The following is a 19,015-nucleotide window of genomic DNA, read 5'->3' as shown; positions in this document are numbered from 1 at the left end:
CAGAGCACACACCTCCGCAGAGCACACACCTCCGCAGAACACACACCTCCGCAGAGCACACACCTCCGCAGAACACACACCTCCGCAGAGCACACACCTCCGCAGAACACACACCTCCGCAGAGCACACACCTCCGCAGAACACACACCTCCGCAGAGCACACACCTCCGCAGAACACACACCTCCGCAGAGCACACACCTCCACAGAGCACACACCTCCGCAGAGCACACACCTCCGCAGAGCACACACCTCCGCAGAACACACACCTCCGCAGAGCACACACCTCCGCAGAGAACACACCTCCAGAGAGCACACACCTCCACAGAGCACACACCTCCACAGAACACACACCTCCACAGAGCACACACCTCCACAGAGCACACACCTCCACAGAACACACACCTCCACAGAGCACACACCTCCACAGAACACACACCTCCACAGAACACACACCTCCACAGAACACACACCTCCACAGAACACACACCTCCACAGAACACACACCTCCACAGAACACACACCTGCACAGAGCACACACCTCCACAGAGCACACACCTCCACAGAGCACACACCTCCACAGAGCACACACCTCCACAGAACACACACCTCCACAGAGCACACACCTCCACAGGGCACACACCTCCACAGAACACAGACCTCCACAGAACACACACCTCCACAGAACACACACCTCCACAGAACACACACCTGCACAGAGCACACACCTGCACACAGCACACACCTCTACAGAACACACACCTCCACAAAACACACACCTCCACAGAGCACACACCAGCACAGAGCACACACCTCCACAGAACACACACCTCCACAGGGCACACACCTCCACAGAACACACACCTCCACAGGGCGCACATCTGCACAGAGCACACACCTCCGCAGAACACACACCTCCACAGAGCACACACCTCCACAGAGCACACACCTCCACAGAGCACACACCTCCACAGAACACACACCTCCACAGAGCACACACCTCCGCAGAGCTCACACCTCCACAGAGCACACAACTCCACAGAGGACACAACTCCACAGAGCTCACACCTCCACAGAGCACACACCTCCACAGGGCACACACCTCCACAGAGCTCACACCTCCACCGAACACACACCTCCACAGAACACACACCTCCACAGAACACACACCTCCACAGAGCACACACCTCCACAGAACACACACCTCCACAGAGCACACACCTCCACAGAGCACACACCTCCACAGAACACACACCTCCACAGAACACACACCTCCACAGAGCACACACCTCCACAGAGCACACACCTCCACAGAACACACACCTCCACAGAACACACACCTGCACAGAGAACACACCTCCACAGAGCACACACCTCCATAGAGCACCCACCACCACAGAGCACACACCTCCACAGAACACACACCTCCACAGAGCACACACCTCCACAGGGCACACACCTCCACAGAACACACATCTCCACAGAACACACACCTCCACAGAACACACACCTCCACAGAACACACACCTCCACAGGGCACACACCTCCACAGAACACACACTTCCACAGGGCGCACATCTGCACAGAGCACACACCTCCGCAGAACACACACCTCCACAGAGCACACACCTCCGCAGAAGACACACCTCCGCAGAACACACACCTCCACAGAGCACACACCTCCACAGAGCACACACCTCCACAGAGCACACACCTGCACAGAGCACACACCTGCACAGAACACACACCTCCACAGAGCACCCACCTCCGCAGAGCTCACACCTCCACAGAGCACACACCTCCACAGAGCACACACCTCCACAGAGCTCACACCTCCACAGAGCACACACCTCCACAGGGCACATACCTCCACAGAGCTCACACCTCCACAGAGCACACACCTCCACAGAGCACACACCTCCACAGAACACACACCTCCACAGAGCACACACCTCCACAGAGCACACACCTCCACAGAACACACACCTCCACAGAGCACACACCTCCACAGAACACACACCTCCACAGAACACACATCTCCACAGAGCACACACCTCCACAGAGCACACACCAGCACAGAACACACACCTCCACAGAGCTCACACGTCCACAGGGCGCACATCTGCACAGAGCACACACCTCCACAGAGCTCACACCTCCACAGAACACACACCTCCACAGAACACACACCTCCACAGAGCACACACCTCCACAGAGCACACACCTCCACAGAGCACACACCTCCACAGAGCACACACCTCCACAGAACACACACCTCCACAGAGCTCACACCTCCACAGAACACACACCTCCACAGGACACACACCTCCACAGAACACAGACCTCCACAGAACACACACCTCCACAGAGCTCACACCTCCACAGAGCACACACCTCCACAGAACAAACACCTCCACAGGGCACACACCTCCACAGAGCACACACCTCCACAGAACACACACCTCCACAGAGCACACACCTCCACAGAACACACACCTCCACAGAACACACACCTCCACAGAGCACACACCTCCACAGGACACACACCTCCACAGAACACACACCTCCACAGAACACACACCTGCACAGAACACACACCTCCACAGAACACACACCTCCACAGAGCACACACCTCCACAGAACTCACACCTCCACAGAGCTCACACCTTCACAGAACACACTCCTCCACAGAGCACACACCTCCACAGAACACACACCTCCACAGAGCACACACCTCCACAGAGCACACACCTCCCCAGAGCTCACACCTCCACAGAGCACACACCTCCACAGAGCACACACCTCCACAGAGCTCACACCTCCACAGAGCTCACACCTCCACAGAGCTCACACCTCCACAGAACACACACCTCCACAGAGCACACACCTCCACAGAACACACACCTCCACAGAGCTCACACCTCCACAGAGCTCACACCTCCACAGAACACACACCTCCACAGAACACACACCTCCACAGAGCACACACCTCCACAGAGCACACACCTCCACAGAACACACACCTCCACAGAGCTCACACCTCCACAGAAAACACACCTCCACAGAGCTCACACCTCCACAGAGCTCACACCTCCACAGAACACACACCTCCACAGAACACACACCTCCACAGAGCACACACCTCCACAGAGCACACACCTCCGCAGAACACACACCTCCGCAGAACACACACCTCCACAGAGCACACACCTGCACAGAGCACACACCTCCACAGAGCACACACCTCCACAGGGCACACACCTCCACAGAGCACACACCTCCTCAGAGCACACACCTCCACCGAGCACACACCTCCACAGAGCACACACCTCCACAGAGCACACACCAGCACAGAGCACACACCTCCACAGAGCACACACCTCCACAGAGCTCACACCTCCACAGAACACACACCTCCACAGAGCTCACACCTCCACAGAGCTCACACCTCCACAGAACACACACCTCCACAGAGCACACACCTCCACAGAACACACACCTCCACAGAGCACACACCTCCACAGAACACACACCTCCACAGATCACACACCTCCACAGAACACACACCTCCACAGAACACACACCTCCACAGAACACACTCCTCCATAGAGAACACACCTCCACAGAACACACACCTCCACAGAGCACACACCTCCACAGAGCACACACCTCCACAGAGCACACACCTCCACAGAGCACACACCTCCCCAGAGCTCACACCTCCACAGAGCACACACCTCCACAGAGCACACACCTCCACAGAGCTCACACCTCCACAGAGCTCACACCTCCACAGAACACACACCTCCACAGAGCACACACCTCCACAGAACACACACCTCCACAGAGCTCACACCTCCACAGAGCTCACACCTCCACAGAACACACACCTCCACAGAACACACACCTCCACAGAGCACACACCTCCACAGAGCACACACCTCCACAGAACACACACCTCCACAGAGCTCACACCTCCACAGAACACACACCTCCACAGAGCTCACACCTCCACAGAGCTCACACCTCCACAGAACACACACCTCCACAGAACACACACCTCCACAGAGCACACACCTCCACAGAGCACACACCTCCACAGAACACACACCTCCGCAGAACACACACCTCCACAGAACACACACCTGCACAGAGCACACACCTCCACAGAGCACACACCTCCACAGAGCACACACCTCCACAGGGCACACACCTCCACAGAGCACACACCTCCTCAGAGCACACACCTCCACCGAGCACACACCTCCACAGAGCACACACCTCCACAGAGCACACACCAGCACAGAGCACACACCTCCACAGAGCACACACCTCCACAGAGCTCACACCTCCACAGAACACACACCTCCACAGAGCTCACACCTCCACAGAGCTCACACCTCCACAGAACACACACCTCCACAGAGCACACACCTCCACAGAACACACACCTCCACAGAGCACACACCTCCACAGAACACACACCTCCACAGATCACACACCTCCACAGAACACACACCTCCACAGAACACACACCTCCACAGAACACACTCCTCCACAGAACACACACCTCCACAGAACACACACCTCCACAGAACACACACCTCCACAGAACACACACCTCCACAGAGCACACACCTCCACAGAACACACACCTCCACAGAACACACACCTCCACAGGGCACAAACCTCCACAGGGCACACACCTCCACAGGGCACACACCTCCACAGAGCACACACCTCCACAGAGCACACACCTCCACAGGGCACACACCTCCACAGAACACACACCTCCACAGAACACACACCTCCACAGAGCTCACACCTCCACAGAGCTCACACCTCCACAGAGCTCACACCTCCACAGAGCACACACCTCCACAGAACACACACCTCCACAGAACACACACCTCCACAGAGCACACACCTCCACAGAACACACACCTCCACAGAACACACACCTCCACAGAACACACACCTCCACAGAACACACACCTCCACAGAACACACACCTCCACAGAACACACACCTCCACAGGGCACACACCTCCACAGGGCACACACCTCCACAGAACACACACCTCCACAGAACACACACCTCCACAGAGCTCACACCTCCACAGAGCTCACACCTCCACAGAGCTCACACCTCCACAGAGCTCACACCTCCACAGAGCACACACCTCCACAGAACACACACCTCCACAGAACACACACCTCCACAGAGCACACACCTCCACAGAACACACACCTCCACAGAACACACACCTCCACAGAACACACACCTCCACAGAACACACACCTCCACAGAGCACACACCTCCACAGGGCACACACCTCCACAGAACACACACCTCCACAGAACACACACCTCCACAGAGCACACACCTCCACAGAACACACACCTCCACAGGGCACACACCTCCACAGAACACACACCTCCGCAGAGTGGGCATCTCCACAGAGCACACACCTCCACAGAACACACACCTCCACAGAACACACACCAGCACAGAGCTCACACCTCCACAGAGCACACACCTCCACAGAGCACACACCTCTGCAGAGACGCTCCTCCGCAGCATGGCCCCTCCACAGACCAGGCCTGTATCTCTGCATATTCATAGTCCCCTGTGTAACCTCTGCTCCCACCCCCTTCACCCCTAGAGCCTGCAGATGGCCCTATGCTTGGGGCTCCCTGTGGACAGAGCTACTATGGGACTTAGTGTCCGCAGACAGAGGTCCTGGACCTGCCTGTGGAGAGGTCCGAGAGGCGGCCCCAGAGCCAGGCAGGTGGACTCCCCTGGCAGGCCTCCCTCCCAAGCCTGTTTTCTTAGGTACAGGTGCGGAAGAGGACTGTGCGCTAAGCACCCGGCATGGGGTGCTGTCTGTGGTGAGGCCGGTCCTCTTGCCCTGGGGAAGGGAGCAGGGCTGACCTCCTGTGCCCCACACAGTGCTCTCAACCTACAAGACTTACCTTGGGCCCTGGGACCCCTGGCTCTCCTGGGATGCCCGTCTTCCCGGGGAGACCCTACAAAGCAAGACAGATGAGCGCCGCACCCCACTCAGCCCTGCACCCCATGGCTAAGGGGCGGAGAGGGGGATGTCAAGGGCAAGACGTCCCGGCCATCCATCCTTCAGTCCTAGGCATGCCTGGATTTGGGTAGATGAGGTTCAGATCCTGGGCCTGTGTGCGTCTGTGGGTCAGGGGGCAGCTGGCCTTGGCGTTCGGCTCAGCTCAGGGGGGAGTTGGGGGGGTGGGGAGAGCTGGCCCTGGCATTCGGCTCAGCTCAGGGGGGAGCTGGGGGGGAGGGGGGAGTCAGCCATGGAATTCGGCACAGTTCAGGGGAGAGTTGGGGGGGGGAGCTGGCTCCAGACCCCTGGCCTGGCCTGTGGGAGGGACCGGGCTTCATCTCATCGACTGAGGATGCCTGCCAGGTGAGAGCCTGCAGGTGGACAGAGCCTCCAGCCCCGCGGTATCCAGGACAGAGTCCCCTGTGTGCTTTGCCTCCCATCTGTCCAATCCCAGCCTGGCCACGGCCCCTGCACAGTGCTGAGGCCAGCGGCGCCTGCGGCCCTGCCCCAGCAGGGATGCCTGAGAAGGGTCGGATTCCGTGCCAGAGAGAGGGCAGCGCCTGCTGTAGCGGGCGGAGGCCCACACAGGGCGGAGAGGCCCGGCCAGGCTGGTCTCACGGTTGGTTGGATACCTCGGAAGCCATTGGTGAAACCGGCCCCCGGTGCAGCAGGTCTGGGGAGGGTGCTGGAGGCCTGGGCTCCTGCTGGTTAGGGGCGGGGAGGGGGCACTCTATTCCTCAGTGACAGAGAAGACCCTGACCACTCAGGAAGAAGCCACTGGACTTACCGGGGGGCCTTGGGGCCCTGGGGGTCCAGGGGTCTCTGGGGCGTGGGCGCAGGTAGAGGGGAAGGCCGGGCACACCTCTCCGCCCCTCTGGAAGAAAGGCGCTCTGCTGTGGACTCTGCCTGGCTTGGTCTGACCTCAGGGTCAGAGGTCATACAGACACCAGCCCGCACAATCCCCGAAGGCTTCGAGCGCCAGGGCTTTGCCGCCACCTACCGAGCCTGGGAGCTCGCAGCACCTGTCCTGGGCGGCCCAGGTGTCCCCACACAGGAGCTGCAGCATCTGGAGCTGGAACTGGGGGGGGGGGGCGGTCAGCTGGACGCAGGCACCACAAATAGCCCAGAAATGACCCCCGGCCCCGGGACTTACCATGGCCGAGCTGTCCTCGGGCCCCCTAGCCCCCTGCCCACCCCCGGCCCTGGGACTCAGCGTGGCCGAGCTGTCCTGGGATCCCCTGGCCCCCTGCCCACCCCCGGCCCCGGGACTCACCGTGGCCGAGCTGTCCTCGGGCCCCCTGGCCTTGGCCAGCCTCCCCAGCGTGACGAGGCCGGTGGCAGGGGTGCTGCCCGCCCCCCCGATGGGCCTCTCCGCCACCTCGCGGCAGTCCACGTACAGTCTGACCTTGGAGGGGCCCACGGCCACGTGCACCTGCACAGAGACGCCACGGGAGGTCCTGCCCAGACCAGAGCTGGGCCACGCAAAGGAGGTGTTCCCCATTGGGACTTGGGCAGTCTCCTGACCCCACCCAGACCCATGAGGCCCCGGAAGCCATCCCTGGAAGCCCAAGGTGCCTCCATAAGACAAGGCCATGGGCTGCAGAGCCTCTTGACCCAAATGAAGACAAGGCAACTTGGAGGTGGGGACCGGAGGACGCCAGTTCAAGGCTAACTCAGACAGTAACCTCTGGGAGACTCCTTATCGGCCAACGCCCAGCACGGTGGCACACACCTGCCACACCAGCACACCGGGCAGCCAGGTGGCAGGATCGAAGGCTGCACCAGCAAAGGCATGGAGTGAGACCCTGCCTCACAACCAACGCAGATGGATGGGGGTGTGGCCAAGCGGTCCAGCACCTGCCTAGCAAGGGCTGCCCCGAGGACAGTCTGGTACTGCCAGTGTTAACTTTGAAGACAGAGGTGGGAGGGTTGGAGTCCCCGGACTGACCAGCCCCTGAGGCAGAGAACATTCTAGAGCTCTGGGGCAGGCAGCTGCCTATAGGGGGGGCCGGCCAGTTGGGTTCTGAGTGGCAAGCGGGTAGTTTCAGAACCTTGTGGAAGCTTCCAAAGAAAATCTTCTTTGCCTCTGGCAGGTCGAAGGTGGCCTGCGTGGGGGACCCGGCAGCGTGGTTGAAGTAGGTCAGCGACTTCCTGCCAGCTGTGGGGGGAGGGGAGCGGGTGAGAACGGCACAGAAGGCCGAGGGCGGGTCCGCGGGAGGGGGCGGCCCTCAGTGGGGACCCCAGACCCCGCCTGTGTCTCCCTGAGGATGGGCACCACGCCCTAGCCGGCCAAGCCGGGCAAGGCCATCTCCCCAGACCACCAGGCTTGGAGTCGAGAGAGGCACCCTAGGGCCCCTCCCCCTCCCAAGGGCAGGGGGACAGTCACCGTCCAGCAGCACCCCAAGGAGGGGCCGGAAGTCCTCCGTGGTCATCTGCCACAGAGCGAAGGCTTCTCGGGGAGTCTCGGGGAGCATGCGCACAAGGAAGACGATGGTATGCTCGGGCGGGAGGGCGGGGTGGACGTCCCTGAGGACGGGGCTCCATCACCGGTCGCCAGGGGTGGCCGGGCCGGGCAGCGCTGCCCCTGCTCCAGGCCCAGCCTGGCCCTGCCCCTCAGCACTATCCATCCACCCTCAGAGCCCAGGCCTCCCTGCCTCCATTTCCAGGAATAACCAGGCGTGCGTGAAGCACAGAATCCCTCCTGGGTCACCCATTCCACAGGAAGTGTCAGGGGCCCTGGCCTGACCGCTCTGCCCCCACCTGGCCAGGGCTCCCACCGCCACGGTGCTGGCCACCAGGCCAGGGCTCGCAAGACCCCGGCAGGGCGGGGGCCTGGGCTCTCCGAGGGAAGGGGCGGAGAAAGCATATTGCACCATCTATGAAACTGGATTGCCTACAGCCTCTCCTTCTGGCCTTCATGGGCTCTTAGGATGAGAAGAGGCAGAAAGATGCTGCCCACCTCAGTCCTGTGGGAGGGCTACCTCTGCGCTTGCTCCTCTCTGCCTCCACAGGCCCACAACTCAGGCCAAGGCCCCTTTATGACAGCTACTGGATGGGGCCACGCCTGGGCCGGGGCACGCCTGGGCCAGGGCACACCTGGGCCGGGTGAACACGCCTGGGCCGGGTGAACACGCCTGGGCCAGGGCACACCTGGGCCGGGTGAGCACGCCTGGGCCGGGTGAACACGCCTGGGCCGGGTGGGCACGCCTGGGCCGGGTGGGCACGCCTGGGCCGGTGAGCACGCCTGGGCTGGGTGAACACGCCTGGGCCGGGTGAACACGCCTGGACTGGGTGAACACACCTGGCCTGGGTGAACACACCTGGCCTGGGTGAACACGCCTGGCCTGGGTGGGCACGCCTGGGCCGGGTGAACATGCCTGGGCCGGGTGAACACGCCTGGCCTGGGTGAACACGCCTGGGCCGGGTGAACACGCCTGGGCCGGGTGAGCACACCTGGGCCGGGTGAGCACGCCTGGCCTGGGTGGGCACGCCTGGGCCGGGTGAACATGCCTGGGCCGGGTGAACATGCCTGGACTGGGTGAACACGCCTGGCCTGGGTGGGCACGCCTGGGCCGGGTGAGCACACCTGGGCTGGGTGAACACCGGGCCAGGTATGCACACCTGGGAACCATCTGCCACCCCCTGGAGCCTCATAGGTGCCAGCAGCCCGCGCCCCCCACCAGGCCGTAGGGGGAACTGGGACGCTGGCATGTCTGGTACTGTCCGGTACAGCTTCACTGTGAGTGTGTCCAGTGCCTGAGTAGAGACTAGAGAAGCAGACGGGGACACCCACGACTCCTGGGCTCCAGGCTCACAGGGCCGGACCGAAAACTAAATGAGAAGATAGACTGGGGGTAGGACTTCCACAGGAGCCACACAGGCATGGGCACAAGGGCACACTGACAGAGGCGTGCGCAGCAAAGTCCAGGACCAGGAGGCGTCGTTAAACGAGATGCCATGCCAACGCCAGGCTGAGGGGAGGGCCTGAGGAGCTCAGCAGGGGACGGGGCGCCGCCACCCACACGGCCTTGTCCGGAGAAAAGACGCAGAAGGAAAAAGCTCAGCATTTCCAGTCATTGGGAAATGCACATCAAAACCAGCAGAGAGACAAAAAAGACAAAAACCACCACAGCTGGCGGATACAAGGGAGTCCCGGGCCTCCATCCGGGAAGACGGACTGACGGCCCCTCAAAACAGGAAAAAGATGCTGGGACCCTAGCTGCTCAGGAGGCTGAGATCTGTAGACCAAGGTTGAAAGCCAGACAGGAAGGGATCGTCAATGGGCGTCTTAGCGCCAATTAACCACCAAAAAGCCAGAAGTAGAGCTGTGGTTCAAGTGGCAGAGCACTACCCTTGAGAAGAAAAAAAAAACACAAGGAGAACACCCAGGCCCTGAGTTCGAGCCCCAGCACCAGCAAAAAAAAATTTTAAATGAGAACTGCAATATGAGCCAGCTATGTCACATTGAGGATGAATCCAAAAGAAATAAAATCCATTTGTTTGCAGCAGCACTGTTCCGAGATGTGGGCCCCATGAACGGATGAAGCGTGTTGTGTGCATAAACCCAACAAAACGCTGTATTGCCAGAAGAGCGAAATCTACCATTTGTAGTGCCATGGATGAACCGAGGACATTAGGGCTGGAGAGCGGACTCCGATGCCAGGCACGGGTGTAGGGGAGAGAGTGGGGGGAAGGATAGAACAGGAAGGTTGTGATACTGCACAGAAAAACAGACTTTGCCCTGCCCTGCCAAAGGAGATCAGCATGGTGTCCCACACACAGAATCCTGCAAGTGTGGGCTGGGAAGGTGGCTCAGTGGTAGAGTGCTAGCCTGGCACACATGAAGCCCTGGGTTCGATTCCTCCGTACCACATAAACAGAAAAGGCTGGAAGTGGTGCTATGGCTCAAGTGGTAGAGTCTAGCCCTGAATACAGAGAAGCTCAACGACAGTGCCCAGGCCCTGAGTTCAAGCCCCAGAATTGGAAAAAAAAAAAAATCCTGCAGGTGTGACCAGTGCCTAGGCCACATGGGAGCAGCTTCGTGTGAGTGACGCATGCCAGGGACTGGCCTCCGTCCACTCGCCAGACTGACCCGTGAAGTGCATGGGCTGAGGTCTGTCTCTGGTTTGTGAAGTGGCGTGGGGGGCCAGTCAGTCCGGGGTGGAGGTCGTGACGGGTCATAGGAGACGCGGCCAGTCTTCCCACGCCCGCCTGCATGCCTGGCCTCCCACAGCCCCCACTGCCGCCCTGGTCCCTCTGCCCGCATACCTGGCCCGCCGCGTCAGCTGTGCATCCTTGAAGAGCGTGAAGGTTGGGGCCCGGCCCCAGGCCGAGGGTCCCATGGCCACGCCCGGGGTGGAAGCATACTCCGTTGCCACCAGGCCGAAGGCCCCCATCAGGTCAAACCCTGGGGGAGACGGGGGGACAGCCAGGCACACTGTTCAGAGGGGGACAGGGGTGTGATCTGGGGGAGACGGGGGGACGGCCAGGCACACTGTTCAGAGGGGACAGGGGTGGGATCTGGGGGAGTCGGGGGGCAGGTTCACTGCTCAGAGGGGGACAGGGGTGGGATCTGGGGGAGTCGGGGGGCAGGCTCACTGCTCAGAGGGGGACAGGGGTGCGATCTGGGGGAGACGGGGGGACAGCCAGGCACACTGCTCAGAGGGGGACAGGGGTGGAATCTGGAGGAGTCGGGGGGCAGGCTCACTGCTCAGAGGGGGACAGGGGTGGGATCTGGGGGAGTCGGGGGGCAGGCTCACTGCTCAGAGGGGGACAGGGGTGGGATCTGGGGGAGTCGGGGGGCAGGCTCACTGCTCAGAGGGGGCAGGGGTGGGATCTGGGGGAGTCGGGGGGCAGGCTCACTGCTCTGAAGGGACAGGGGTGGGATCTGGGGGAGTCGGGGGGCAGGCTCATCGCTCAGAGGGGACAGGGTTGGGATCTGGGGGATTCGGGGAGCAGGCTCACTGCTCAGAGGGGACAGGGGTGGGATCTGGGGGATTCGGGGGGCAGGCTCACTGCTCAGAAGGGGGACGGGGGTGGGATCTGGGGGAGTCGGGGGGCAGGCTCACTGCTCAGAGGGGACAGGGGTGCGATCTGGGGGAGTCGGGGGGCAGGCTCACTGCTCAGGGGGACAGGGGTGGGATCTGGGGGAGTCGGGGGGCAGGCTCACTGCTCAGAGGGGACAGGGTTGGGATCTGGGGGAGTCGGGGGGCAGGCTCACTGTTCAGAGGGGACAGGGTTGGGATCTGGGGGAGTCGGGGGGCAGGCTCACTGCTCAGAGGGGGACAGGGTTGGGATCTGGGGGATTCGGGGGGCAGGCTCACTGCTCAGAGGGGACAGGGGTGGGATCTGGGGGATTCGGGGGGCAGGCTCACTGCTCAGAAGGGGGACGGGGGTGGGATCTGGGGGAGTCGGGGGGCAGGCTCACTGCTCAGGGGGACAGGGGTGCGATCTGGAGGAGTCGGGGGGCAGGCTCACTGTTCAGAGGGGACAGGGGTGGGATCTGGGGGAGTCGGGGGGCAGGCTCACTGTTCAGAGGGGACAGGGTTGGGATCTGGGGGAGTCGGGGGGCAGGCTCACTGCTCAGAGGGGGACAGGGGTGGGATCTGGGGGAGTCGGGGGGCAGGCTCACTGTTCAGAGGGGGCTGGGGTGCGATCTGGGGGAGACGGGGGGACAGCCAGGCACACTGCTCAGAGGGGGACAGGGGTGGGATCTGGAGGAGTCGGGGGGCAGGCTCACTGTTCAGAGGGGGACAGGGGTGGGATCTGGGGGAGTCGGGGGCAGGCTCACTGCTCAGAGGGGGACAGGGGTGGGATCTGTGGGAGTTGGGGGGCAGGCTCATTGTTCAGAGGGGGACAGGGGTGCGATCTGGGGGAGATGGGGGGCAGGCTCACTGCTCAGAGGCAAAGGGGGGCCTCTCTCCCCCATGAGGCAGGAGCAAGTGGCCTCCCAGCCTCGGGGCCTCGAGGCACAGGCGGTCTCCCCAGCACCTTGTGGTGAGTCCCTGACCACCACTGCCCCCGCCGGCCAGCAGGAGCCGGAGAGAAGCAGGCAAAGCACACACAACGGCCAGACATGTGCACGCCTACCTGGGAGGGTGCCGTGGGCGCTGGGGGCGTCTGGGTGCAGGACCGGACAGGCTGCTGAGAGAATCAGGGGTCACTCTGAGCCTGACCCTGCCACCAGGGAGGGCCACCTTGGAGACACCTCCTTCCCAAGGGCCTGCATCGCATCCCCGCCCCCTCCCCGCCCCCCTTCTCTCCACCCTCCAGGAGGGGACAGGATGGTGCTGCCATCCTCAGAGTCCTGGCCCAACGCGGGGGCTGCACTCCATCCCCAGAGCCCCAGAGCCCAACAGCAAGGCCAGGGGCTGCCTGGGTGATGGTCACCCTGGGGATGGGCTGGGGCTGCAGCGGGAGACGCGGGCTGGCCCGACACCGGATTCACACAGTGCACACGCAGGGGTGAGCGTGACCACGCCACGTGAAGTGCACACACAGGAGCGTGACCACGCCATGTGAAGTGCACACGCAGGAGTGTGACCACGCCACGTGAAGTGTACACACAGGAGCGTGACCACGCCACGTGAAGTGCACACGCAGGAGTGTGACCACGCCACGTGAAGTGCACACGCAGGAGCGAGCGTGACCACGCCACGTGAAGTGTACACACAGGGGTGAGCATGACCACGCCACGTGAAGTGCACACGCAGGAGCAAGTGTGACCACACCACGTGAAGTGCACATGCAGGAGCAAGTGTGACCATGCCACGTGAAGTGCACACGCAGAGGTGAACATGACCATGCCACGTGAAGTGCACACGCAGGAGCAAGCATGACCACGCCACGTGAAGTGCACACGCAGAGGTGAACATGACCATGCCACGTGAAGTGCACACGCAGGAGTGTGACCATGCCACGTGAAGTGCACACGCAGGAGTATGACCATGCCACGTGAAGTGCACACGCAGGAGCGAGCGTGACCACGCCACGTGAAGTGCACACGCAGGGGTGAGCGTGACCACGCCACGTGAAGTGCACATGCAGGGGTGAGCGTGACCACACCACGTGAAGTGCACACACGGGGGTGAGCGTGACCACGCCACGTGAAGTGCACACGCAGGAGCAAGCATGATCACGCCACGTGAAGTGCACACGCAGGAGCGTGACCATGCCACGTGAAGTGCACACGCAGAGGTGAGCGTGACCACACCACGTGAAGTGCACACGCAGGAGCGAGTGTGACCACGCCACGTGAAGTGCACACGCAGGAGCGAGTGTGACCACGCCATGTGAAGTGCACACGCAGGAGCGTGACCATGCCACGTGAAGTGCACACGCAGGAGCGTGACCATGCCACATGAAGTGCACACGCAGGAGCGAGCGTGACCACGCCACGTGAAGTGCACTAGGACAGGTCTGCTGCCTTCTGGCATCTGGTCAGGCCTGGGTTATCTGTCTGGCTCTGACATCTGCGTTCACCTACCTGTTTGGCCAGTGGCAGACACCGCTACGCTCTCCCCTGCTCTGTAGATGGCTGAGACCAGGACTCTGTATTTGGTGGCAGCCAGGAGGTCGGTGAGTATTGTGTGGTTCCTGGGGCCTGGTACAGAGATCTGTGGGGCAGGGGTCCCTGAAGCCGCCCCTTCCGGAGCATCCACTTCCTCTTGTCTGCTCCACTACCAAGGACCTCAGCAGACCAACTGGGCCACGTCATCCACTGGCCCCCAGGACCCCAGCTGGCCATTCCCCCCAGACCCAAAGACCTCTGTGGAGTGGCAGCCGCTAGCTCTTCACGGACTCACCGATTTCTCAGGTCCTGCGCCTGAGGCCGGGGCGTAGGTGAGCCGGTAGTGGAGGATGTGTCCAGCTGGGGGTGTCCAGCTGACCTGCAGGCTGTTGGGGATGTCCGAGGCCAGGGCCAGACTGGATGGAGGGCTTCTGCTCACTGCAGCTGGCCAACGGCACGGGCGGTGTGAGGCTCGGGCCCTCCAGAAAGGGGCACGCTGCAACCAGGGGACCCCCGCTGCCTCTGCCGAGAGGCGTCACCCCGGCCAGGCTCTGTCCCTCAGCCACCAGGAACGCCTGCGCCCTGTTGCTGGGTGGCCAAGTCCAGGGGTTGGGGACTCACAGAATTCAGGGTCTGGAAGAGTCTGGGTTCCCTCTGGGAATGGGGGAAGGGCCACCTACCAGGGGCATAGCGGATGGACACGGGGTCGCTGCGGGCCCCGTCCTCGTAGTAGGCCAGGATGGTGATCTCATATTCTGCATGCCTGCCCAGCCCAGGCAGGACGGCCGTGCGAAGAGTCCCTGCCACAGAGATCTGGGGAGAGGAGGGCCCGGGTGTCCTCCCGGGCCTCGCACTGGGGGACTAGCTCATGGGCCCAGGAAGTCCTGGAGATACAGGATCTGGGGATGCCCAGGGCCCGGCCCCAGCTTGTCCTGGGGATCTAGAAAGGGAGGGTCAGCCGCCCCTCTTAGCCCCTGCACCTCACGAGCCTCTCCCTCTCCCAAGGGTGTCCACTTGATGTGGTAGCCGAGCGCGCCCGGAGAGCCCACGGCCACCCAGGACAGCCTGACCGTGTCCCCTGGCAGCTCCGTCACCGACAGCTGGCTCGGGCTCGGGGCCCGCCCTGGAAGGTGGAGGGGCGGGTGGAGCCTCTGTTCCTCACACCAGTGTCGGCCCTGGCCCCGTGTGGGGGCGCCCCACACCCAGCCCGCCCGCCATGGCCACCGGACGCTGGTCCCCGTGTGGCTCAGACGTCCAGGCAGGCCGGGGGCTTGAATCGAGTCACTTCTGGCCCCAGCCTGCTCCCCAACTCACGTGTGGTCACACGGCCGGTCAGGGAGGAAGAGCCCCCCCCGAGGTACAGGCGGGTGACGCGCACGGCATACGTGGTGGAGGAGGACAGGGGCCCCAAGGCGGCTGAAGTGGCGTCCCCAGAGACCTGCGTCTGTGGGGACACGGGCAGACCCACAGACCCAAGCTGCTGCCAGGACGGAGGCCCAGGGCCCTCAACATGAGGAACCCCAGGATAACCCACGGGTGAGGCCTCCCCCCAGCCATCCACACCAAGCCCAGCCTCAGTCTCCCTGCATTGTCCACCGCGCCTGTGTGAACCCGCCCCTCCCCCAAAGCTGCACAGTGCAGCCCTGGAGCCTCAGCCCGAGGCCGGCCCACGAGGGCGCACCGGGGCCTGCTGGGGTCGGTGTGTAAACGCTGGTCCCCAGGGTCGGTGTGTAAACGCTGGGCCCCAAGGTCGGTGTGTAAACGCTGGGCCCCAAGGTCGGTGTGTAAACGCTGGGCCCCAAGGTCGGTGTGTAAACGCTGGTCCCCAGGGGTCCCAAGGTCAGTGTGTAAATGCTGGTCCCCAGGGGTCCCAAGGTCGGTGTGTAAATGCTGGTCCCCAGGGGTCCCAAGGTCGGTGTGTAAATGCTGGGCCCTGGGGGTCCCTGAGGTCGGTGTGTAAACGCTGGTCCCCAGAGGTCCCAAGGTCAGTGTGTAAATGCTGGGTCCACAGGAGTCCCCGAGGCCGGTGTGTAAATGCTGGTCCCCGGGGGCCCCTGAGGTCGGTGTGTAAATGCTGGGCCCCAGGGGTCCCCAAGGTCGGTGTATAAACGCTGGTCCCCAGGGGTCCCGAGGTCGGTGTGTAAATGCTGGTCCCCAGGGGTCCCGAGGTCGGTGTGTAAAGGCTGGGCCCCGGGGGTCCCTGAGGTCGGTGTGTAAAGGCTGGGTCCACAGGAGTCCCCGAGGTCGGTGTGTAAAGGCTGGGCCCCGGGGGTCCCGAGGCCGGTGTGTAAACGCTGGGCCCGGGGGCCCCGAGGCCGGTGTGTAAATGCTGGGTCCACAGGAGTCCCCGAGGTCGGTGTGTAAAGGCTGGGTCCACAGGAGTCCCCGAGGCCGGTGTGTAAAGGCTGGGCCCCAGGGGTCCCGAGGCCGGTGTGTAAAGGCTGGGCCCCGGGGTCCCGAGGCCGGTGTGTAAAGGCTGGGCCCCGGGGGCCCCCGAGGCCGGTGTGTAAAGGCTGGGTCCACAGGAGTCCCCGAGGTCGGTGTGTAAAGGCTGGGTCCACAGGAGTCCCCGAGGCCGGTGTGTAAAGGCTGGGTCCACAGGAGTCCCCGAGGCCGGTGTGTAAAGGCTGGGCCCCGGGGGCCCCCGAGGCCGGTGTGTAAAGGCTGGGCCCCGGGGGTCCCGAGGCCGGTGTGTAAAGGCTGGGCCCCGGGGGTCCTGAGGCCGGTGTGTAAAGGCTGGGCCCCGGGGGCCCCCGAGGCCGGTGTGTAAAGGCTGGGCCCCGGGGGCCCCCGAGGCCGGTGTGTAAAGGCTGGTCCCCGGGGGTCCCGAGGCCGGTGTGTAAAGGCTGGGCCCCGGGGTCCCGAGGTCGGTGTGTAAAGGCTGGGCCCCGGGGGCCCCGAGGCCGGTGTGTAAAGGCTGGGCCCCGGGGGCCCCGAGGCCGGTGTGTAAAGGCTGGGCCCGGGGCCCCCGAGGCCGGTGTGTAAAGGCTGGGCCCGGGGGTCCCGAGGCCGGTGTGTAAAGGCTGGGCCCGGGGGCCCCGAGGCCGGTGTGTAAAGGCTGGCCCCGGGGGCCCCGAGGCCGGTGTGTAAAGGCTGGGCCCGGGGCCCCCGAGGCCGGTGTGTAAAGGCTGGGCCCAGGGGTCCCGAGGCCGGTGTGTAAAGGCTGGGCCCGGGGCCCCCGAGGCCGGTGTGTAAAGGCTGGGCCCGGGGCCCCCGAGGCCGGTGTGTAAACGCTGGACATTGGACCGTGGCAGCTCTGGCCTCACCTGCCCCGAGTGGCCGCCGTCACTGGAAACGTAGCTGACCCTGACCAGGCGGAGGGGCCTCCGGGTGGCCTCCCAGGTCACATGGGCTGAGCGGTGGCTCACGTTCGTGAAGTTCAAGTGTCTTGTGGGTGCCAGGGCCGCTGTGGGCACGCAGCGCCTTAGCGCCCAAGCCCCAGCCCCCGTGCACACTCCGGCCGAGTGGCTGGTGTGCGGGGACCAAGGGCGGCTGCGGGGGGAGGGGACACTCACAGGTCCTGGCACGGAGGCGTCGGGCCTCGCTGACCTCCGGCCCGCGGAGGCTCTGCACAGAAACCTCGTAGCTCCTGCCTGGCTCCAGACCACCCAGCAGCACCTCCGGCCGCCCCACCTGGACCTGGGGGACGGAGCATCAAGGCTGGCGCCGCGACGCCCCCCTGGCCCCCAGCTCCCTCGCCCAGCCTCGCACCTCTCTTCTCTGCTCCTCGCCTGGGGGGGAGGCGGGCAGGCACCTCACCAGGTACTGGGCGGCCTCGGCCGAGGGCTGCCAGGTGAGGTGAAGGGTTCTGGACGTCACTGCGGCCAGGGTCAGGGCCTGGGGCGGAGGCAGGGGTGCTGGGGGGGAGGGTGACCATCAGCGGGGAGTCGGGGCACACGGCACATGCAGAAATCAAACCCACAAACACAGGGGCCCTTTCACAGGGCAAGGCCTGTGCAGTGCCTCCCGGAAATGGGGTTGGGTAAGATGGGGGACCCGTGGGGGGGAGGGGGGACCACAGGGTGCTGAGCCCCATCCCAGCCCGGCTGGAGGGAGCTAGGAGGGCCTGGATGGGGCTGGAGGGGGTTGGGGGGCTGGGGAAAGCCAGGGGGCACAGGGTGCTGAGCCCCAGCCCAGCCCGGCTGGAGGGAGCTGGGGGGCCTGGAGGGGACTGGAGGGGGCTGAAGGGGGTTGGGGGGGGGCTGAGGAAAGCCAGGGGGGCACAGGGTGCTGAGCCCCAGTCCAGCCCGGCTGGAGGGAGCTGGGGGGCCTGGAGGTGACTGGAGGGGGCTGAAGGGGGTTGGGGGGGGCTGAGGAAAGCCAGGGGGGCACAGGGTGCTGAGCCCTAGCCCAGCCTGGCTGGAGGGAGCTGGGGGGGGGGACTGGAGGGGGCTGGAGGGGGCTGAAGGGGTTGGGGGGGGCTGGGGAAAGCCAG

General features: G+C 63.5%; 1 protein-coding gene across 1 annotated transcript in view; it reads right to left on the bottom strand.

Moving 5' to 3' along the window:
- Positions 1 to 19,015, bottom strand: part of Col20a1 (collagen type XX alpha 1 chain) — a 51,287-nt gene that overhangs the window by 15,534 nt on the left and 16,738 nt on the right. The window contains exons 15-30 of the mRNA XM_042672220.1: positions 18,292 to 18,437; positions 18,096 to 18,219; positions 17,847 to 17,986; positions 15,895 to 16,024; positions 15,561 to 15,703; positions 15,261 to 15,393; positions 14,876 to 15,024; positions 14,557 to 14,686; positions 13,161 to 13,214; positions 11,340 to 11,478; positions 8,458 to 8,597; positions 8,123 to 8,229; positions 7,345 to 7,503; positions 7,072 to 7,149; positions 6,859 to 6,945; positions 5,974 to 6,027 (exon numbers count right to left, since the gene is read on the bottom strand). Coding sequence (XP_042528154.1) covers positions 5,974 to 6,027; positions 6,859 to 6,945; positions 7,072 to 7,149; positions 7,345 to 7,503; positions 8,123 to 8,229; positions 8,458 to 8,597; positions 11,340 to 11,478; positions 13,161 to 13,214; positions 14,557 to 14,686; positions 14,876 to 15,024; positions 15,261 to 15,393; positions 15,561 to 15,703; positions 15,895 to 16,024; positions 17,847 to 17,986; positions 18,096 to 18,219; positions 18,292 to 18,437 — 1,913 coding nt within the window. The remainder of the gene's footprint in view (positions 1 to 5,973; positions 6,028 to 6,858; positions 6,946 to 7,071; positions 7,150 to 7,344; positions 7,504 to 8,122; positions 8,230 to 8,457; positions 8,598 to 11,339; positions 11,479 to 13,160; positions 13,215 to 14,556; positions 14,687 to 14,875; positions 15,025 to 15,260; positions 15,394 to 15,560; positions 15,704 to 15,894; positions 16,025 to 17,846; positions 17,987 to 18,095; positions 18,220 to 18,291; positions 18,438 to 19,015) is intronic.

The sequence above is a fragment of the Dipodomys spectabilis genome, unplaced genomic scaffold, assembly GCF_019054845.1.
Source record: "Dipodomys spectabilis isolate Male_0828 unplaced genomic scaffold, ASM1905484v1 ptg000691l, whole genome shotgun sequence".
Taxonomy (NCBI): Eukaryota; Metazoa; Chordata; class Mammalia; order Rodentia; family Heteromyidae; genus Dipodomys; species Dipodomys spectabilis.
This window is presented reverse-complemented; position numbering and strand designations above follow the sequence as displayed.